This window comes from Arachis stenosperma, chromosome 10 (genome assembly GCF_014773155.1).
Source record: "Arachis stenosperma cultivar V10309 chromosome 10, arast.V10309.gnm1.PFL2, whole genome shotgun sequence".
In the NCBI taxonomy this organism is placed as follows: domain Eukaryota; kingdom Viridiplantae; phylum Streptophyta; class Magnoliopsida; order Fabales; family Fabaceae; genus Arachis; species Arachis stenosperma.
In genome coordinates this window covers 125,583,867-125,608,180 of record NC_080386.1, presented here as the reverse complement: position 1 = coordinate 125,608,180, position 24,314 = coordinate 125,583,867, and the positions used below count along the sequence as shown (strand labels likewise).

Here is a 24,314-nt window from a genome sequence, read left to right as displayed (position 1 = left end):
TACTCTAAGAGAAGGCAAACTAGCGGCAAATTGGGAAGGCCCATACAGAGTAAGACAAGTACTCGGTAAGGGGGCCTACAAGTTGGAACGTTTGAACGGGAGTGAGGTGTCAAAAACGTGGAACGCAACAAACTTTAAAAGATTTTATTCTTAAAATACGACCCCGTGATTTAACGGTTTTTTTTTCATTATAAATATTTCGTTCATTACTGTTCGTTGCTTTGTCATCTTACTTTGTTATCTCGTTCCATTATAAATACCACGAACATTTGCATTTGTGTCATTTCACAAATTTTGAAGTTACATGTTCTCTTTATTTTTCCCTTCCACGGCTAACCGGGACTGATCACCCTAGAAGCCCCAGTCGGTGCAACGAGCACCATACAGGCAAAAGCCTATGGCCTACCGGCCAAACGATAAAGCTAGGAAATAGAGAGCTACAAATATTCTCCAAAGGTAACTAATTGGTCCAAAAACAATATAAAGCAAGTCGTGATAAATGTCACAAAATGAGGGCATCACATCGGCCCGGCAAGTCAAAGTATTACAACACAAGGGCATCACATCGGCCTAACAAGTTAAAGAAACAAATTAAAATTACAGGACAAGTCCAAAAATATCAAAGCTACGAAGGGGGTCCCGACTTCTTGGGGATGTCCACAATCTTTCCGTCCTAAACCATTTTGAAAGCACTAATCAAAGAAGTATCAAGATCAGGAGATGGGACAGCAACCTGGGCTTTGATCCCGTCCTCGGTAGCCTTGACAATCTTCCTGGCATCCCTCACAAGGTCTTTGTTCTTCTTCTTCAGAAAAGCGACCTCTTGCTGAGCAACCTGGGCCGACTTCTCGACCTCGCTGTGCTTCTCCTCCAACTCTTTTAATTTTTTCTCTAACTTTTTAACTTTGGCCTCAGCAAAAACGGCTTGTCCCCAAGCAGTGTTCAATTCCTTAGAGACAGTGAGGTCGCGCTCCACCAACCTATTGATCTCGGAAGTGTCTTCCTCCGCTCTCTTCTCTTTCTCGGTGAGTTAGGTTTTCAACTCAGCGATGTCCTTTTTGAGAAGCGCGAAGTTTCCCCTCTAGAGCCTGACACTGAGTCAGAACAGGCTCCACCTTTCGGGCAATGGCTGCGGCTCGAAGGAGACTGCGATAAGTCCACTTCACCTGAGCAGCGAGGTCCTCCTCCTGAAAGCATTCCTCAGTCCCCGAAAGGAGATGGGAATCAATAAAATGGCCGGCATCAAAGCTCCTCTCCATCACTGTCAAGGTCTTTCCAATAGGACCTTTTCGTTTCTTGGGGTTGGGAACGATGATCAAGTTAGGGTCAGCCTCAAAACCAGTCCCCTGCTCTTGGATCGGCTCTTCCACAACACCCCTCGGAGGATGATCGGGTTAGGCGCTACCAGAAGGCTGGGAATCACCTTGATCCTCAGCTGCAATCCGACCACTACCCTCGCCGACGACATTGGGACCCGGGACATCTGAATAGGTCGCTAAGGAGTCGTCGTCATCGCTCTCATCAAAAAAGTGGGCCATCAGCTCCGCCATGGTAGTCTTCTCGTCATCCATAGAAACTACAAGTAAAACGCAAGTAAAAAAGTCAGGAACCAAGTTTTTAATGAGAAACTCCAAAGGAAACGAAAAGGAAAGATGAATCGAAAGAACGGGGGAATAACCTACCGACATGGGCCTGACCAATTTCCTGATCACCCAGTAACAAATGGGGATTAAGTTTTGAGGGCCAAAGATCACCAACAAGATGTCGGCAATCAGGTGGTCCTCCTCGTGTAATCCATCATAAGTCACCTTTATTAAGTAGTCAGAGCCAGCCTCAAAGATCCAATAGGTGGGGATCCGCCTCTCTTCTTCCAGGGTCAGCCAGAACGGATGGTAACCCTAAACTGGCCTGACCTTAAAGAAGGTGCTTTTGAAGCCGTGGAATAAGTCCTCAAAACGCCCAAAGATCCTCTGGCCTTGCACGGCTTGGAAGGACATATACCCTTTGGTACACGAAATCATGATACACACACTTCTTCACAACTCCGTGTAGCTGACCAGCAAGTGCACTAGGTCGTCCAAGTAATACCTTACGTGAGTAAGGGTCGATCCCACGGAGATTGTCAGCTTGAAGCAAGCTATGGTCATCTTGTAAATCTCAGTCAAGCAGATTCAAATGGTTATGGGATTTTGATAATTAAAAGAGAAATAAAACGGAAAATAACATAGAGATACTTATGTAATTCATTGGTGGGAATTTCAGATAAGCGTGTGGAGATGCTTTGTTCCCTCTGAGCCTCTGCTTTCCTACTGCCTTCATCCAGTCATGCGTACTCCTTTCCATGGCAAGCTGTATGTTGGGAATCACCATTGTCAATGGCTACCATCCGTCCTCTCAGTGAAAATGGTCCGGCTACGGGTTACGTAGGGCTAATCATCTGTCGGTTCTCGATCGTGTCAAAATAAGATCCAATGATCCTTTTGTGCACTGTCACTGCACCCAGCACTCGCGAGTTTGAAGCTCGTCACAGTCATCCCATCCCAGATCCTACTCGGAATACCACAGACAAGGTTTAGACTTTCTGGATCTCAAGAATGCTGCCAATTGATTCTAGCTTATACCACAAAGACTCTGATCTCACGGAATGGAGGGCTCTATTGTCAGGAGAGGCAACCATGCGTCGTGGACCAGGAGACCAAGAGATATGCATTCAAGCTTGTTTTCTGGTAGAACGGAAGTGGTTGTCAGGCACGCGTTCATAAGTGAGAATGGTGATGAGTGTCACTTGATCATCACATTCATCATGTTAAAGTGCGAATGGATATCTTAGAACAAAAATAGGCTTGAATTGAATAGAAAACAGTAGTAATTGCATTAATTCATGAGGAACAGCAGAGCTCCACACCTTAATCTATGGGGTGTAGAAACCCCACCATTGAAAATACATAAGAACAAGGTCTAGGCATGGCTGAATGGCCATACCTCCCAAATAACATGAAACAATCAAAAAAGGGTTCAAAGACCTGATCCCAAGATCAAAGATGATCAAAAAATGAAAATACAATAGTAAAAGGTCCTATTTATAGTGAACTAGTAACCTAGGGTTTACAGAAATAAGTAAATGATGCAGAAATCCACTTCTGGGGCCCACTTGGTGTGTGCTTGGGCTGAGCATTGAATCTTTCACGTGCATAGGCTTTTCTTGGAGTTAAACGCCAACTCTGGTGCCAGTTTGGGCATTTAACTCCAGCTTTTATGCCAGTTCTGGTGTTTAACGCCAGAAAAAGGTCTCTGACCAGTGTTTTGACGCCAATTTGGGCCATCAAATATCGAGTAAAGTATAGACTATTATATATTGATGGAAAGCCCAAGATGTCTACTTTCCAACGCAATTGAGAGCGCGCCAATTGAGCTTTTGTAGCTCCAGAAAATCCATTTCAAGTGCAGGAAGGTCAGAATCCAACAGCATCTGCAGTCCTTTGTCAGCCTCTGAATCAGATTTTTGCTCAGGTTCCTCAATTTCAGCCAGAAAATACCTGAAATCACATAAAAACACACAAACTCATAGTAAAGTCTAGAAATATGATTTTTGCATAAAAACTAATAATTATATACTAAAAACTAACTAAATCATACTAAAAACTACCTAAAAACAATGCCAAAAAGCGTATAAATTATCCGCTCATCACAACACCAAACTTAAATTGTTGCTTGTCCCCAAGCAACTGAAAACAAAATAGAATAAAAAGAAGAGAATATACAATGGAATTCCAAAATATCAATGAAGCTTAGCTCCAATTAGATAAGCGGGACTAGTAACTTTTTGCTTCTGAACAGTTTTGGCATCTCACTTTATCCTTTGAAATTCAAAATGATTGGCATCTATAGGAACTCAGAATTTTAGATAGTGTTATTGATTCTCTTAGTTCAGTATGTTGATTCTTGAATACAGCTACTTTATGAGTCTTGGTCGTGACCCTAAGCACTTTGTTTTCCAGTATTACCACCGGATATATAAATGCCACAAACACATAACTGGGTGAACCTTTTCAGATTGTGACTTAGCTTTGCTAAAGTCCCCAGTTAGAGGTGTCCAGAATTCTTAAGCACACTCTTTTGCTTTGGATCACGACTTTAACCACTCAGTCTCAAGCTTTTCACTTGGACCTTCATGACACAAGCACATGGTTAGGGACAACTTGATTTAGCCGCTTAGGCCAGGATTTTATTCCTTTGGACCCTCCTATCTATTAATGCTCAAAGCCTTGGATCCCTTTTACCCTTGCCTTTTGGTTTAAAGGGCTATTGGCTTTTTCTGCTTGCTTTTTCTTTTTCTTTCTTTTTCTTTTTCGCTTTTTTTTCGCCACTTTCTCTTTTTCACTGCTTTTTCTTGCTTTAAGAATCAATTTCATGATTTTTCATATTATCAATAACATTTTTCTTTGTTCATCATTCTTCCAAGAGCCAACAATTTTAACATTCATAAATTTCACTATAAAAAAATATGCACAGTTCAAGCATTCATTCAGAAAAACAAAAAGTATTGCTACCACATTAACATAATTAAACTAGTTTCAAGATAAATTTTGAAATTCATGTACTTCTTGTTCTTTTGTAATTAGGAACATTTTTCATTTAAGAAAGGTGAAGGATTTATGGGACATTCATAACTTCAAGGCATAGACACTAGACATTAATGATCATGTAATAAAGACACAAACATAGACAAACATAAAGCATAAAAATCGAAAAACAGAAAGACAAGAACAAGGAAATCAAAGAACGGGTCCACCTTAGTGATGGCGGCTAGTTCTTCCTCTTGAAGATCCAATGGAACGCTTGAGCTCCTCTATGTCTCTTCCTTGCCTTTGTTGCTCTTCATTCATGGCTATTTGATCCTCTCTAATTTCATGGAGAATAATAGAGTGCTCTTGGTGCTCCATCCTTAGTTACTCTATATTGGAACTCAAATCTCCCAAAGAGGTGTTGAGTTGCTCCCAATAGTTGTGTGGAGGAAGATCCAATGAAGAAGAACTCGAACATCTAAAGAAGGATAGAGTCTGAATTGCTAATTGATGAGGAGTGTTAGTCCTTAAATAGAAGGAGGTGAGAGGGGGGAAAATTTTCGAAAACAATTGTTAAATAAAACAAAAAATAAATTTTTTAAAATAATTAAAAAAGGAATTTTGAAAAAGTGGTTTTCAAAAATTGGAGAGAGAAAGGTAGTTAGGTAGTTTTGAAAAAGATAAGAAATAGTAATTAGTTGAAAAAGATTTGAAAATCAATTTTGAAAAGATAAGAAGTTAGAAAGAGATTTTGAAATTAGAATTTAAAAAGATGTGATTTGAAAAAGATATGATTTAAAAAAGAAATGATTGAAAAATGATGAGCGGAAAATTTATACGCTTTTTGGCATTGCTTTTAGTATGTTTTTAGTATGTTTTAGTTAGTTTTTAGTATATTTTTATTAGTTTTTAGTTAAAATTCACTTTTCTGGACTTTACTATGAGTTTGTGTATTTTTCTGTGATTTCAGGTATTTTCTGGCTAAAATTGAGGGACTTGAGCAAAAATCTGATTCAGAGACTGAAAAGGACTGCAGATGCTGTTGGATTCTGACCTCCCTGCACTCAAAGTGGATTTTCTGGAGCTACAGAAGCCCAATTGGTGCGCTCTCAACGGCGTTGGAAAGTAGACATTCTGGGCTTTCCAGTAATGTATAATAGTCCATACTTTGCCTGAGATTTGATGGCCCAAACCGGCGTTCCAAATCAGCTCAAGAATGCCCGGCGTTAAACGCCGGAACTGGCACAAGAATGGGAGTTAGACGCCCAAACTAGCACAAAAGCTGGCGTTTAACTCCAAGAAAAGTCTCTACACAAAAATGCTTCAATGCTCAGCCCAAGCACACACCAAGTGGGCCCGGAAGTGGATTTTTATGTCATTTACTCATCTCTGTAAACCCTAGGCTACTAGTTCTCTACAAATAGGACCTTTTACTATTGTATTTTCATCTTGGTAGCTATCTTTAGTCTTATGCTATCTTAGATCATTGGGAGGCTGGCCTCACGGCCATGCCTAGACCTTGTTCTTATGTATTTTCAACGGTGAAGTTTCTACACACCATAGATTAAGGTGTGGAGCTCTGCTGTACCTCGAGTATTAATGCAATTACTATTGTTCTTCTATTCAATTCAGCTTGTTCTTATTCCAAGATATTCATTCGCACTCAAGAACTTGATGAATTTGATGATTATGTGACGCTCATCATCATTCTCACTTATGAACGCGTGCCTGATAACCACTCCCGTTCTACAAGCAAACAAGGCTTGAATGTTTATCTCTTGGATTCCTTAACCAGAATCTTCGTGGTATAAGCTAGAATTGATGGCGGCATTCAAGAGAATCCGGAAGGTCTAAACCTTGTCTGTGGTATTCTGAGTAGGATTTAATGATTGAATGACTGTGACGAGCTTCAAACTCCTGAAGGTTGGGCGTTAGTGACAGACGCAAAAGAATCAATAGATTCTATTCCAACCTGATTGAGAACCGACAGATGATTAGCCGTGCCGTGACAGGGTGCGTTGAACATTTTCACTGAGAGGACGGGATTGAAGCCACTAACAACGGTGATACCCAACATACAGCTTGCCATGGAAAGGAGTAAGAAGGATTGGATAAAGACAGTAGGAAAGCAAAGAGACGGAAGGGACAAAGCATCTCCATTCGCTTATCTGAAGTTCTCACCAATGAATTACATAAGTATCTCTATCTTTACTTTATGTTTTATTCATATATCATTCATAACCATTTGAATCTGCCTGACTGAGATTTACAAGGTGACCATAGCTTGCTTCATACCAACAATCTCCGTGGGATCGACCCTTACTCGCGTAAGGTTTATTACTTGGACGACTCAGTGCACTTGCTGGTTAGTTGTGCGAAGTTGTGAAATTATGTTTATACCATGGTATTGAGCACCAAGTTTTTGGATTCATTACCGGGGATTATTTGAGTTGTGAAAAGTAGTGATCACAATTTCGTGCACCAAGTTTTTGGCGCCGTTGCCGGGGAATTAAATGTCCTAACTATAGTTCCGCATTTGTTCCCTGCAATAACAGTGCCAAGTTTTGATCCGGCAACAACACCAAGTTTTTGGCGCCGTTGCCGGGGATTGTTTTGAGTATGGACAACTGACGGTTCATCTTGTTGCTTAGATTAGGTATTTTTTCTTCAGAGTTCTTAAGAATGAATTCTAGTGTTTCAAGGTGATGTTCTTATCATCACCAAAGCTGATTGATTCTCATCAATTTAGCTCTTGAATGCAATGTCCTGCTGAAGCTTGGCTAGCCATGTCTAATTTCTTTAGACTGAAGCTTTAGACTAACATTGCATGATTCCTGGAATTCTCATTAAGAATTTTGATACCTTTATGTTCTTTTCCACTTAATTTTCGAAAAATCCAAAAAAATTTTACAAAATCATAAAAACAAAAAATATTTTATGTTTCTTGTTGAGTCTAGTGTCTCATTTTAAGTTTGGTGTCAATTGCATGTTTCTGTTCTTCTTGCATTCATTCATGTGTCTTAATTGATCTTCAAGTTGTTCTTGATGATTTCATTGCTCTGATCTTTAAATTCTCTTGACTTGAGTATTTTGTGTTTCTCATGTGCATTCTCATTTTGTTAGTGTCAGTAGTATACAAACTGCTAAGTTTGGTGTCTTGCATGCATTGTTATTTGATTTCAGTTGCATTTTGATTATTCTTCAGCATTAAAAATCCAAAAATATTTTTAATTTGTGTCTTTTCAAGTCAATAATACAGAGAATTGAAGATTCAGAACATACAGCAGAGGAATTACACAGAAAAAGCTGGGCGTTCAAAACGCCCAGTAAAGAAGGCAAACTGGCGTTTAAACGCCAGCCAGGGTGCCTGGCTGGGCGTTTAACGCCCAAAAGGGTAGTGTTTTAGGCGTTAAACGCCAGAATGTGCACCATTCTGGGCGTTTAACGCCAGGATGGCACAAGAGGGAAGATTCTGTTTTTAATTCAAATTTTTTTTCAAGTTTTCAAAATTTTTCAAAATCAAATCTTTTTCAAATCATATCTTTTCAATCAAATCTTTTTCAAAATCAATTTCTTTCCATTTTCAAAAATACTTGCTATCAATTAATGATTTGATTCAACATTTCAAGTATGTTGCCTTTTCTGTTGAGAAAGGTTTAATGTTTGAATCATATCTTTCTTTGTTAGCCAAGTTATTAATTTTTAAAAAAAATTAAATCTTTTTAAATTGTTTTTCAAATCATATCTTCTCAATCATATCTTTTTAAAACCATAACTTTTCAATCATATCTTTTTAATCACATCTTTTTCAAAATAGTTTTCAATCATATCTTTTTTATTTCTAATTTCAAATCTTTTTCAAAAATCACTTGATTTCTTTTCCACTCTTAGTTTTCGAAAATCAATTAGTATTTTTTCAAAATGTTTTTTAAAATGTTTTTAATTTATTTTTGAAAATTTCTTCCCCTCTTCTCACATCCTTCTATTTATGGACTAACACTATTCCTCAAGGAACAATTCGAACTCCATCTCTTTTGATAAGTTCGAATTTTCTACTTCTTCCTTCTATTTTTCTTTTCCTCTGACACCTCAAGGAATCTCTATACTTTGACATAGAGGATTCCATATTTTCTTGTTATCTTCTCTTTCATATGAGCAGGAGCAAAGACAAAAGCATTCTTGTTGAGGCTGACCCTGAACCTGAAAGGACCTTGAAGCGAAAGCTAAGAGAAGCTAAGGCACAACTCTTTGTAGAGGACCTAACAGAAATCTTCAAACAAGAAGAACCCATGGCAGCCGAAAACAACAACAATACCAACAATGCAAGGAAGGTGCTGGGTGACTTTACTGCACCTACCCCCGACTTCTATGGGAGAAGCATCTCTATCCCTGCCATTGGAGCAAACAACTTTGAGCTTAAGCCTCAATTAGTTTCTCTAATGCAACAGAATTGCAAGTTCCATGGACTTCCATTGGAAGATCCTCATCAGTTTTTAGCTGAATTCTTGCAAATCTGTGACACTATCAAGACCAATGGGGTTGACCCTGAAGTATACAGACTTATGCTATTCCCATTTGCTGTAAGAGACAGAGTTAGAATATGGTTGGATTCACAACCTAAAGAAAGCCTGAAGCTTGGTTTCTTGGATTCTTTTTTAAAACAGTTTACCTCTTTCCCAATCTTTAAACAATATCCATTTCATTCCATATGCAAATTCTACCTCCTCTTCCTTTATAGCATCTCAGATTTCAAACCCTAATACCAACACTTCACCATCACCTCTTCCTTCCTTTTATAATCCAACTGCTTTTATAACAATATCATCCACTGTATTAAATTCATTATGGTATTCTGGAACCTCACAACATGTGACCCCAAATTCATCCATCTTTATAAATTCTTCAGAATACTCAAGACCTGATCTAGTACAAATTGGCAATGGATTAGGTTTTAGAATTTTAAATATTGGTTCTTCGCTTTTATATGCTTATGATTTTAACAGATATTTTCATTTAATAGACATGAAATTACAAAGAATTTTTTAATGTCTGTAAATTTGAAGAAAATAATGAGGCATATTTTGAGTTTTATGCTATAATTTGTTTAGTTAAATGTGAACATACTAATGAGATTTTGCTGTAAGGGTATAAAAATGGTAGAATCTACAAGTTTATCAATGTTGTTGTACCTTCTTTTCCTAGTATCTCAAATTCTCCTTGTGCATTTATTGTTTCACTACAAGAAAAATGATAAATACAGTTAGATTTACCGGCAAAAAAATAAAAAATAATCTGACGATAAACTTCGTTAGTAACTGTTTATTGTCGGATTTTGCTGTTGGCCGGTAACTTGTGGCGGATTTAGCGTCGGAATTTGATTTTGAAGCTACAAATATCGATAATAGTTATTGGCGGATTTTTTCGACAATAACCTTGGCACCAAACTATTTTGTTCCTATAAATTTACCGTCGATTTTTTTCCGGTAAATTCGACAGTAAGTTCAATTTTTTTGCTCAATTTTTAGACAAAATTAGTGGTCAAATTCTAAATTTTTTATTCAAATTTATTTTTTATGCAATTAGTAGTCAAATTCTAAATAATAGAAACCAAATATGTTAAATTAAATATCAAGCGTACAAATAAAATGAAAATTAAATAAGAGAGAATATAATACAATCAAACAGTTTAAACAAATTACTGAAGTTTGTTTTAGTAAAATTTTTATTTTTTAAAAATTATAATATTTATATTTAATAAATTAAATTAAAAATATTTTTTAATAAACATAAACAATAACAAATATATTTAATAAGATAATTTAAAAAATTTAAAATACTATAATAAAAAAATATAAATATTAAATTTAAAAATTATTAAATATATAAAATTATTTATGAATTTTAATTTTAATAAATATAAATTAATTTTAAAAACTTTTAAAAATATTTTTGTCTTCTAAAAACTCACAAGTTGATGATATTTTTGATTTGCTAACGAACACAATCACTCCGTCAAAAAACTTTATCAAATCAAACCTTAGTCTGAGACCTTCTAATCACTATCATCATCATTCATCGTCTGTGGCAGCAAATCTCTATTATCCCCTGCAACGTTTCTATCTGTGGTCTCACAAAAACTTTTCCCAATCCCTCACTCTCTCCCCCCGAAAAAAGAAAAAAAAAATTTCCCGGAAAATCCACCGAACACTTTCTCGACCAAACACCACCAAAAAGTGAAGAACTCTCCCTCTCGTCCCCAAAAACTGCGTTCGGATTTCAATCCGTCGAAATGTCCACGTCAACACAACACCAATTTCGGTACACTCAAACCCCTTCGAAGGTTCTCCACCTTCGCAACCTTCCATGGGAGTGCACCGATGACGAGCTCGTTGAGCTTTGCAGACCCTTCGGCAAGATCGTTAACACTAAGTGCAATGTTGGCGCCAATCGCAACCAGGCTTTTGTCGAATTTGTAAGCTCCTTTTTGCTTTCTCCGCATTCAATTCTCTGGTTTTTTTAGGGTTAGGGTTTTAATCATGTCTGCTTAAGATTTTGAGCTTGATAGGATATAGATACCCGATGGTGCAAGCTATTATTCTTTTCTATATTTAATAATATAAGGATATGACAGACGATAACAAAAAAATAATAATTAGGATATATTTTATAATTTCATGAAAAACTTCAATTGAGATTAGAAGGAATATAACAACAATGAGAACTGATACTGCTGTGGTAGATGTTTTCAAGTATTGCTCCTAGGTATTCAAGAGATTGGACTAGAGACTATTTTGTGAAGATTAAAAGAGTAAATAAATTTGTGGATAAAGAGTTTTAAATATGATAGGAAGAAATGTTTAGATTTGGAAGGTGAAGGAAGTTAATCAAAGGGTTGGTAATTTTTGCAGTTTGATAGTTCCTCATCTAATGAAGTTAGTTTTTGCTATTGATCATGGAATTCACTAAGCTTTCCTTTACTTACTTTATGCTTTTACCTTGATTAGATTTGTGTGTTGTGACAACTGACAAATTTCTTGTGTATGAATATTCAAAGACACCTGGATTTCGTCATTTTGTTTTTCCAACTCGTGATTCTAAGCTCTCAATTATGAATGCTTTCTCAGGCGGATCTAAATCAAGCCATTTCAATGGTTTCATATTATGCTTCGTCTTCCGAGCCTGCTCAAGTTCGTGGTAAAACTGTTTACATTCAATATTCTAATAGACATGAAATTGTCAACAACAAAAGCCCTGGGGATGTTCCTGGTAATGTCTTGTTGGTAACGATTGAAGGGGTGGAAGCTGGAGATGTCAGCATTGATGTTATTCACTTGGTAAGTGTCATTCTGAACTTACTACTTATCCTTTTGGGACTACTTATCGCTTTTTCACATCTTCTGATCTCATTGTTTGGGAGGGTTTCAGATCATATATTCTCCTACTATGATCGTATTTTCTTTTAACTAAAAATAAAGAAAAGAAATATATGAGTGAACAAGTTCTTTCTTATTTGAACAGGTGTTTTCTGCGTTTGGCTTTGTACACAAGATAGCTACATTTGAAAAGACTGCAGGTTTTCAGGTTGGTGAATTTGTAAATTGCACTTCTTTCGATGTGTCGTTGCCAGTATTTACCCTGTGTTTCTGTTTGCAGGCTCTGATTCAGTACACTGATGCTGATACTGCTGCTGCTGCTAGGAACGCACTGGATGGAAGAAGCATACCTAGGCAAGTGGCGCTTTTAAATTTCATGCTTTCTTCTTCACCCCATCATCAGGAATGGTGATAGGTTGGTGAATCATAAAATTGTTGATTTGCTTATCCATTTTATCCAGATACTTGCTACCAGAGCATGTTGGTGCTTGTCACTTGCGTATCTCATACTCAGCTCACAGAGATCTCAATATCAAATTTCAATCTAATCGCAGCAGGTAGGGATAGGGATTCAAGACAACTATCGTACATTAGTCCTCTGTGGTGTTTATACTTCATTTCCTTTTAATTTTGTTTTTTTGGATCTTTTTTTATTGGGGTTGGGCAGATATGTACTCTGTGACCTCTGAAAGAATGTGAAAGCCCTAAAACCATCATTGTGTCTCTTGTCTGCTAATTGATATTTGATATTTGTTATTTTTTTCATGTAGATGTCTGTACAGCTTTATAGGTAAATTATATTTGTGTTCTGATGACCCCTAAGTAGTTTTCTTGATCTTTTTCTGAATATTAAAATGTAATTGTTATCTTAATTATGAAATTACTATTTTTCTCTCTGAAGCCATTGATTCCACTAGCTAAACTTTCTGCATTGTGGACTGTGGATAATTTGTTTGATCATATCAGAAAGTGGACTGGAGAGTAATATATAATGACATTATTATTATTATTTGACAAAAATATATTGACAGTATTTTCATGGCCTCTCCTTCATCTTTGGTAACAATTTTGATGCCAAGATTCCCACTGGCCATGATCTGGTGGGACTTTCCAATAGTATCTGTATCTAGTTCTATAAAAGAATATAAGGTTATACTGATCTTTCCTCTTTAATGGTGTTTCAAAAGTTCAAATCCTTCTTGACAAAATAAAAGTGTTTAAATCCTGGTTTTATGATACACAGTACATTCTGGATTCTGGAAAAATGAATAAGAAATGAAACATCTGTGATTCCTCTTCATTGAATCCATATGTTTGAATTTTTTTTATTATTCTTGCAGCTTGGAGGGCAACTATGTTGATAAAATTTGATCTGGATGACTGCAAAACTGAATAATTGTTAGTGAACCATAAATTTGAATAAGCCTGTAAGCTTGAGCTCCGAAGTAGCATCTTCTATTTTTCCTATCCTTCCATTTTCGGAATTAGAATTAACAGGTTGTCTGATCACTCTTGTGCTTTCTTGCTGGTCATCTTTCATAGTCTATGATTAAAGAAATGTTCAACACAATTCTTTTTAAGCTTTAATTCATGCATGACATCGTTTGATCATGGGCAATTAAATTTCCATTTTCTAAATGTTTTATTAGGTTTAGCCCCAATGTCAATGCTTGGTTATTATTATAATTATTATTTGTCTTTGTAGGGACTACACAAATCCCATGCTTCCTGTTAATCATACTGCCATAGATGGGGCATTACAGGTATGTTGTAATCCCCCACCCCCTCCTTTTACCATAAATAATGTGTTTTCTGTTGTTATAGTGTGTTAACAATTTATCATCTTCAGCCTGTTGTAGGTCCTGATGGGAAGAAGATAGAACCCGAGAGTAACGTGCTTTTGGCTTCAATTGAAAATATGCAGTATGCTGTCACTGTAGATGTCCTTCACACGGTTAGAATTTGGTATTTCACATTTCTCATTTTTTTTTGTTTTCAGATTTGTATTTGATTTATGCTCAATGCTTCTGGCATATTTGCTGCAGGTGTTCTCTGCATTTGGTACTGTGCAGAAAATTGCTATTTTTGAAAAGAATGGCCAAACTCAGGCACTAATTCAATATCCTGGTATTTATCCTTTTTTCCTCTGTTTTTTTGTTATACAGTCTTTTGTTGTATTTCTCTTATGTTATCACTTTCTGTTTTACTCTGGCTGTCTTGTAGAATTAGGGTCCTTTTACAGGGCATGTTCAACATATGAATAACAGCTCGATAGGCTTGAATCAAACTCAATTATACAAAATGGTTATTATTATTATTATTATTATTATTATTATTGAAAAAAAAATAATTTTCCAGAAGCTTCTCCAAAATCCTAGAGATTAGCATTTTAGGCTTTTTGTTTTTGGTAGTTACTTATCAGATTGTTGAAAACCCATGAATGTTGCAACATCAGAGCTTTTCAACCTTATGGATTAAGAGATAACCTAATGTATATTCACCATGCCTGACCTTTGGTTTTTCAGATGTCACAACAGCGGCAACTGCCAAAGAAGCTTTGGAGGGGCATTGCATATATGATGGTGGCTATTGTAAGCTTCATCTAACATACTCTCGTCATACTGATCTCAATGTGAAGGTATAAAAAATGTGTTTAGAGTTATGTTCATGAGGGGAGAATATGAGAAAATGGGGGGATTAAAGATAAAGATAATCTTAGAAGCAATGTGGACATTTTCTTGATCAGAAATGGTTCTGAAGTGTATGCTTCTCAAAACTTGATTGACCTTTCATAGCTATTTTATTTTTAATGTTTGAAATTTTGAATGACTATTAGTATCACTGAATCTGATGTTAGTATTAAAATAAAGATTAATTTATTGTTTTTTGGTTTTAAGGCCTTCAGCGACAAAAGTAGAGACTATACAGTGCCACAAGTTCCTGCAGTACCTTGGCAGAATCCTCAGGCTGGTCCTATGTATCCTGGTACTTCCCCTGCGTTACAAGGTCAAGTTCCCGGAGGACAAATGCTATCTTGGGATCCAGCCCAGCAGGCAGCTACGCCGAGCTATGTATCCGCACCCGGTACGTATCCCAGTCATACCTATGCAGCTCCTCCAACTCCTGCTTATCCTACTGCTGCTGCATCCTCGCCTATTGCTCAGAGCAATCCTCTTGTTCATAATGCAAGTTCCATGGGAATCACTCAGCCTGGGATTCCATTGAATTTGAATTTGCAACCCGGTGGTGCTTCACCTTCAGTTCCTGCTTCGTCGCCTCTTATGCAAGCCAGCCCAATTGCTGGTGCATCACCTCCTGCTCATCAACCTTACTTTAGTTGATTATAATTTAACCGAGTGAGAATCCGTTGCACTCTGATAGAAAAGTTTTCCCCTTTAACATCTCTAGTTGAATCTCATAATTCTGTCTCAACTGTAATTTCAGTGTCTGATAATACCTCTTCTATTTATCCACGCTTTGCCGAGTATAATACTTGCTGCTTGCTGGGCTTTTTTGTTCTCTCTCTGTATGCTGCATCTGCCCTAAACAATGCATTTGTGGAAAACTTATGCACATGCCACTTATTTACAGTTCACTTTTTGGTTAAACTTATTCTCATCTCTCATCCAGAATGGATCTTCTCAATTATTGTTTTGTCAAATGTGATATTTCACTGGACACTTTTTAAATGGACCAAGAGAAAACACCTGAGAAAATGTTAAATGGTAGAAGATTAGATTTAACAAAACAATTGAGAGAAAGAGGGATGGGGTGAGGAAGAGAGAGGAACCCATAAAACTACATTTCTTTTTGGTCTTAAAACAACAAGATTAAATTTGGTTACCCATACAATTTTAAAAGATGAAACTTTGAAGGGTGTAAAAAAATCAATCTGATGGTCATTTTGTTTTAGGATCCTTTGTAAAGGTGTAAATGCACCGGCCACCACCCCTACGTCGACACCGACACCCACCCTTCCCTGCGTCTCCTGATTTGATTGACCTTGCCGGCAGACCTCAGTCCTCTTCCTCCGTCATTACCAGTGACTGCTCCAGTCACATTGTCCACCACTCCTCTTCTGCAGTAGCCGTTGCTGCCACAACCTCCCGCTCGACTTCACTAGACCCTGCAATAGCACTCGATCACCACTCCCACTGCCCTGCTTTTAATGATACTATCTGATAACAAACCAGAGATGAATTGAACTCATTTTTCTTGGTTGAATTTAACTCCTTGATTTTCCAAACATCTGGTAGCAACTCAATCAATATTTCATTACCATAACAGAAATAGCTACCATAGCATCCTTAATTTTGTTAATCTTTTTTTATACCTATAAAATAAGTTGTTAAAATATAAAGCGAGGCCTAAATATCAATTATGAAATATGCTTGGGCATATTAGGAAAAAGTGTCGATATTTTGTTTTGATATTTGACATTGCATGTGCAGTTGCATGTCCTTTTTAGCTGTGAACACAAACGAATTCAGTTTTAGATAAAGACCGAACCTGGAAAATCTTTTCAAGAAATAACAAATCAAAGGCCAAATTGCAGTTGGATGTCTCAGCATCCATTAATTAGGGCTATTTCCTTTGTCTACGGCATCGAAGAATGCCCTTCATATCATGCCCCACAATGTTCTTCCATTTCTTTTAATTTTCCTTTTTAGCTTCCATGTTATGTGCTCATAAACCTCACTGAGTAGTGAACATTTATATTTGGAAATTGTTACATACCCTTCTTTATATAGTGGTTTAAGATTCGTCTTTAAGTTTTTTAAATTTTAAGAATTCATTTTAGTTCATGAAATATGTGGCAAATTTTCAACTACACTAGGGGGTACCGCAATAACTCCTTTATAGTTATGTATCATGGACCAATAATAGTCCAATACCTATTTATCAAATTCTTTGACAGTTTCAACTTTCAAGTCATTTATGGCATCAACTTGCAGCTCTATGTGTTGATACTTTGGAAACAAACGGAGGAATAGAGAGCAATTTGACTATCACTAAAACCAATTTAAGTTAGTTGAGTGGTCAATTCACTCGTCTACTTAAATAAATGTCGGGGTTTGTATATCACCTTATGTATGGCAACTCATAAGCCAGCAATAACTTCTTAAATGGATGTCAGATCCACCGCAAATTAGTCTTTAATCTGTCGAATTAAAAGATATAGTAAAAAATAATAAAAAGAATTGGCTACTACGAGACTAAACTGCTTTTTGTTATATATTATGTTTTTTTTAATATATTACAGAACTATATATTATATTTCCTAATTTATATATAATCTAAAACATTCAATTAAATATTATTTTTATATTTATTAATTTTTATTTTTCTTTTATATTCTTTCTTTTTTAAATTAATTTTTTTAATTGTACAAAAATATTAAAATAAAATACGGAGAGAAATAAATATATGGTCTCACTCGTGAACACTCACATGCAATATTTTTATGTAAAAATAATTAAAAATTGTTAGATAATAATTTAATCAAACTTATCAAATTATCTAACAGTTTTCAAATATCACGTTCAACTAATGCATGCGAATTTCCACCGTGTCTACTACCCTCTCTATAAAATGGTAACAAATTCATTTTCGTCAGTTCAGCTATCATTGCTCCATAAATAAATACCTTAGCATGCATGCTAGGTTAGGCAATTTGAACGCAACCCCACACATTAAACTGTTCATCGTCCTCTCTTTTACTGGCTAATACATAATGTGGAATCGAAGACTCGTTAGTCATGGCAAATTGATGATAAAGAAAAACAAAAAAAAAAAAAGTGGGGACAACTTAATTTCAGCTTATTTATTCATATATAGCCCAAACAGGTTTCTCATACCAATTAAAATTTAAGATAAAGTATAATCTTGGCTAAATTTTCAAAAAATTTAGGACTAATTTAATAATAACACTCGACAATTTAGAGCCATTTTTATGAAATTATTGCTGAATTGATCATAAATTCTTAAAAAATTAGATTCTATAATATATACATTTGATATAAATAAAAATTTGTGATACAAATAAATATAAAATTTAGAAGTATTTTTAAAATTTTAGACAAATTTTAAGAATAAAAATATACTTTATTCTATAATTTAAAATTAATATAAGAAAAAGAACAATTTTGAAGAAAAAGAAAACTAAAAGTCAAATATACACATTATTAATAGAGAAAAGTATGAGTTTGGTTTCAACAAAATAAATTAAATGAAAATGTGACCTATAGACTATAGTGGGCACATGATTAGGTGGGTTTAAATGAAAGCACTGCACACAATGCAAGTTCTTTTTCTTTTTTCCTTTTCGTAATGATTATTGGGAAATTGAGATAATGTGATTGTGATATTCAAATAATAACAAGTTGTTTATATGAACAAGAAAAAAAAATATTCAAAAGAAGACTGAGAATTAATCCACCACAACATGCGAAATGAATCTTACATAGGAGAATTGATTAAGTGTTTCACGCCTAATATCCAATGATAAAAGTATAATACTCTGTCAAGCAAGAAAAATAAGCGATAATACTAATTTGACAACCACATCATCTTCAAAACTCAATAATTAATGGTGTCTTTGAGTGATTGTGCAAATACACTTGGCTGTTAGTATATATATATGGTGATGAACTTAACCCACTAACAATTGAGAGAAAAACAGTAACGATCAACTTTATTAATTTTGAATTCTAAAAAGAGAAAGTATCTTGACCTAGTGATGACGACCCCCGTGATTTAAGCCCAAAACAAACTATCTAGATTAAGCTAATTTACAAGTTCTCCTATGATTTTGTTTAATTGTAATTAGGCTCCTAAATTTAAAAATTTGCAATTGGATTTCTACACTCTTAATGTTAAAATTGAATATGTGTTGTTTAAAGACATTAAAAGAAACAGAATATTATTATCGATAGAAAAAATTAGTAGCTAAATAGTAAGGACTTGATTAAGAGGTAAAAAAAAAAAAAGGACTTGATTACATGTCTCTTCAATATCAATCACTTGAAAGAGACTATGAAAATTTTTAACCTATGTAACCAAGTAGTTAAGTACTGCTAGGGAGCCAATAGTGTCATGAAACTAAATTTAAATTGATTTTGGGATAAATTAAGAATTAAACTCTTGACTTTTTAGATCTAGAGTTCTAATATCATGTCATGATATCACTCATCCCAAAAACTTCAACTAATGAAAAAAGATAACACTAATGTTTATATCTTTAATACTCTCTAAACCTTCATTATACACATTGTACAAATATTCTATTTACTCCTTATACTTTCTCTTTGAGAATAGGGTGGCCAATGGCGGCATTACGTGAGAATGTGTTGATCAAGCTGTTTTTTTTTTCTTTCATTTTTTGTTTTTTTGGGCTGATGGTTCTAATTTTGTTGTGTGTTTTGGAGTGAAAACTGAAATTGGATTTTTAAACTTTCTTTACTGGGTTGCTTTATGAGACTTTTATAATGTTGTGTGTATGTAGCATGTATGACTATGGCATGATAGCAAAGTTGAAATAACCGATGCTGGATGCTCTGTGATTTAAAGGATTTTTTTTTTTTGGTGTATATTGATATAGTTCAGATCGGGTAAAGTGTATTAGTTTCCTTAACGTTTATGAGACTCAATTTAATATAATAATATATTTTATTAAAAATAAAAATTATAGTCAGTAATATATATTTGTTAATAAATTATATAAAAATATTTTTTAAATGTATCATTTTTATTATATAAAAATAATTTAGATACCTTTAAATTTTTTTTATATAATTTACTAACAAATATGTGATGATTATGTTAAGTAATTAGGTATTATATATTCTCATTAGTACATTAAAAACGTTAAGAATAAAACGTATATTTTACTCTCTAGATTTTATTCACATTTTTTTTTCTTTTCTCATTGTGTTATATATATCTAGTATTTACCAATTTAAAATCTTGAGATAAATAATTTTATAATATTTTACCAAAATTTTTATGATTAAAAAATTTAGAGAGTTGGATTATTATTACCCTAAAAAAAGAGTTTTACATAAAACAAACAAAAGGGACAAAAACCATATACAAAATCCATATTTCAAATCCAAAAAAGCTTGTGTAATCTAAGATATATTAAGTATATAACTATTTATATCTCTCTACCTATTAGAATAAGATTAAGTTTTGACATCATATCGTAATAAAATCACTTATTATAAAAATATAGACACAACTGAATTATAAATTTTAAAATTATAAAGACCAAATTTTACAAGATTAGTGAAATCATAAGACATTTAATTAAGTAACCTTAAAAAAAAATACATAAATTATAGCTGTAGTTGGATTGGTAATCTTGGTCATGGGATCCATGTTTCTTTTTCTTATGAAAATTTCATCATTGTCTCACAGATATTGACTTTGGCTTTCACACTTTCACTCGCGATCCACATTTGTGTCCTGTGCAATATATACTTCTTTCACTGTTATCTACACCTACCTTTATGTTCCGTTCTCAATTTTAAATTAAGTAACAGGAGGTGTAAGAAATTAATTTTTCGATAGTTAACATTATTTGTATTTTAAATTTGGGTTTATAATTTAATGTTATAATTGTAATCTGAATTGCATTGCAAATTCAATGATATTGTACTTTAACGTACACTTGGGTAGTTATTACTGTAGAAAAAATTGTTAATATTACAAGTGAACAACAAAAAATACACAAAATTTAAATTTTATATAAAAATAAAAATATATATTTAATTATTAAAAAGCAGTATAAATATAACTTCGATAATATTAAAAAGATAATATCTAAAATTATCTTATATAGCATAATATTTATAATTTTATACACATAATATCTATAATTACATATTTATTAAAACTAAAATTATATAATTATTCTAGTGATAATTAATGAATATTAAATAAGATAATTTTAGACTATTTGTACTATTTTTTATTGCCTTCGAAATATTAATTATTGATATAATTTATGTCAATTAAACCATTGATGAGACTCAAGCAAAGATATGGAGCCCCACCAAGTGTTGTTCATAAGATACTCTCTCCCTCTACGGTGAGCAATTCTTTAATGCTTGATTCTCCGTATCTTCTGCGGATACACCTCGTTTGAGTTTGAAGCTGTGTATTCAACTTTTATCCTCCTCTCTTTACTAATTTTGGTTAAAAGTTATACTAATTTCGCTTTAATTTTTAATACTACACATGTTCTACCTTTTTAATCTCAAATTTTATTTCTTTTTAAAGAATCTCAAAATTGTTTTTATCATTATGAGTGATGGATTCATGTGAGGGTTAGTCTTTGCAAGTTGCAAGTTGCAACCTTGTTGGCCAAAACGCCACCAAGGCAAGCGGCGGATCACCGTTCGGATAGTTATGCGGCCAAGTGCCGGTGGGCGGAGTGGGGATGTATAAAAATGGATTTTAGTTCAAAGTGAATACAAGCACATATAAGCTAAGTGACCTTAATTTATTTTACAAGGCATGCCATTGTTATAACATACATGTAAAGCACTGATACTTTACTTTGATGTGATATCTACGTGTCAAACATATTTCGGATACGATATTTATTAATATTTGTTTGACACATGTCTTTTGTATTTAATTGTATTTTAATAAAAAAAATAAAAAAATTCTTTACCAAATACGTTTGAACATATTTAAATATAATTACGTGTCAGTATGTCTAGCTATATTCTTAACATATATTATTAAAATAAAAATATTTTAAATATTTTATATAATTAAAAATATTAAAAATAGTTAAAAAATTAATTTATATTTTAATACTAATAAAATATTAAAATATCATTATAATTTATCAAAAATATAATTTATATTTTATATATATCCTTTGTTTTTATGTCTTATAAAAATTTAAAATTTCTGTGTCTACATATCTCATATTATATCATATTATGTATTTATGTCAATGTCTGTATATCCTAAGTAATAACTTATAAACAATAAAAGGAGAAAGGTATAATAATAAAAATTAGTGGAGCTACATATATATAATTTTGAGAGATTTATAAAAAGAAATTTGAGGATTTATTTAGATAGTTTATAAAAAAAAGTTAGTTTTTGAGATTGAATTATTAAACTTATTTAATCTCACCTTATAAATGATAATTTTTAGACATAAAAGAGGTATATTATAGATCCCATTATTAAAACTATTTGTTACTACAATAACATTTTGTTTTGTTATATATTTGCGGTTTAATTGTTCTATTAGTCTTTATAATTTTATCAAATTTGTAATTAGGTTTCTATATTTTCTTTCTTTTAATTGGATTCATACTACTTTTAATTTTGTAACGAGATCCTTTCTAGTATAAAAATATTAGAGTTAATTGAATATTTTTTCGCAAATTAAAGGTATTTACAATTAAGAATTTAATTAGATCATTAACTACATATTTTTTAGGAGAAATATTTTGTTAATTTTAATGTTTTTAACATGAAAATAACCAAATTATAAAAATTAAAAGCAATATATATAGACCCAATTAAAAAGAAAATAATTATAGGAATTTAATTACAAATTTAATAAAACTATAAAACTAACAAATACAGAATAACTAAACCTATATTTGATACTTTGACATTTCAATAAAAATATTTATTGTAGAAAAAAATTGTTATGAAATTTTCAATATTGTACATTTCCCACAAAACCATGTGTTCCCAAATTGAAATGAAGAAAGATAAGTATATTGCAAATTGATGAGTGTAGGTGCATGGTAGGGCTAAGCTAAGAGTCATTGTTCTTCATTCCCATGTGAAAAAGTCTCGTAATTAAGCTTGTCTGAAATTGACCCCATTTTTCTAAAATTTCTTATGTTGCCATAGAAACCCTGCCGACGATTTGAACTTCTAGTCACGTTTGTCTACCTTAATAAAATTCAAATATCTATATACACATATTTTAAAGAGTTAAATCAAATGATAGTGTTAATCTAAGCAAAATTATATCATTTATAACTCTTTATAAGATGTAGATTTTTTTTTTTATCCAATATATATATATATATATGTGTGTGTGTGTGTGTGTGTCAAATTTCATAGAAAATGGACATCAATAAGTTATATATAAAACAAATAAAAAATCTTAAGTTGATTTTATATAAATTTACAAAAGGTATAACAAATTGTTGTATCATAAGTTTATATGTTTTAGTCATTTATAGAAAATTTTTACGTCAATTAAAAATTATCTATTATTTTAATTTTATATATTTAAAAATTAACGTAATACATTTATTATTATAATTATTATTGTTGTATAATAAACTAAGTATTTTTCAACTACATATTTGTTGATATCTGATTTTAATAAAATTTGATATATGTTAATTACTATATTATATATTATCGTGATTCAATGCGATCGGATTAATAAAATATATATCTTATAAAAAAATTATGAAGATAATTCTACCTTATGAAATACAGATACTTTTTTTATTTATTGTGTCTCTATGTTAGATACATTTTAGACATGACATACATTAATGATATTCGTTTGATATGTCTATTTTCTGTGTCTAACAGTGTCTTAATAAAAAATAAAAAAATTTTGGACACGCTTAGACACACCTAAATACTATAATATGTCAGTATCTTATTCTTAAGATATATTCTTGAAATGAGTTTAAAAATAGTATATATTATTAATTATTAAAACAAAATATATTTTAAATATTTTATATAATTAAAAAAATATATTAAAAATAATTAAAAAATTAATTTATATTTTAATATCAATAAAATACTAAAATATCATTATAATTTATCTAAAACTTATTTTATTTTATATATCGTGTTTCCGTATTTTATAAAAATTTTAAATTTAAATATTTATGTGTCCTGTATTGTGTTATCCCGTGTTCGTATCGGTGTTCAGTAGATTTTGCCAAAGATAAATAAGGATATATCTATTAATGCAATGGCTAGGACACCATGAAATTTAATTTATTGCCTTCATTTTTATAGATATACGTGTGTAATGCCATGGATATGGTACGGTATACCTAACAATATGCATTGTGGTCTACACCCTGCATGTGTGGATATTCTATTCATAATTTCATATACCACACCACATGTTTCTTTTTAGGAGCCTTCTACGGTGAGGAAAGTATATTATGGTTCTTAAAGGACCAAGATTACTTTTTTAATTTAGAAAAAAAATTGGGGTCAATTTGAGACATAATAATATTGCTGGAGGGGCCTTTCGCTAACATTTTTTTTAAATGTTATCATTGTTATATACACGAAACTGAATTGAATTGTAGTGCGGGGACAAAAATATAGATATTAAAATCAATTTCGT

At 33.0% G+C, this 24,314-nt stretch overlaps 1 protein-coding gene across 2 annotated transcripts; it reads left to right on the top strand.

Moving 5' to 3' along the window:
* The first annotated feature begins 10,568 nt into the window (after positions 1 to 10,568).
* LOC130955874 (polypyrimidine tract-binding protein homolog 1-like) lies at positions 10,569 to 15,533 on the top strand. 2 transcript variants are annotated; one of them, XM_057882861.1, is made up of 10 exons: positions 10,569 to 11,037; positions 11,690 to 11,899; positions 12,084 to 12,146; positions 12,219 to 12,292; positions 12,400 to 12,495; positions 13,644 to 13,701; positions 13,788 to 13,892; positions 13,984 to 14,065; positions 14,464 to 14,576; positions 14,836 to 15,533. In XM_057882861.1, exons 1-10 carry the CDS (start codon positions 10,855 to 10,857, stop codon positions 15,277 to 15,279), a joined length of 1,428 nt encoding a protein of 475 aa, XP_057738844.1. In that variant the 5' UTR covers positions 10,569 to 10,854; the 3' UTR covers positions 15,280 to 15,533. The 2 variants fall into 2 exon arrangements, with proteins under 2 accessions (XP_057738844.1, XP_057738843.1); XM_057882860.1 differs by having other exon boundaries at positions 12,084 to 12,292.
* The last annotated feature ends 8,781 nt before the right edge of the window (positions 15,534 to 24,314 follow it).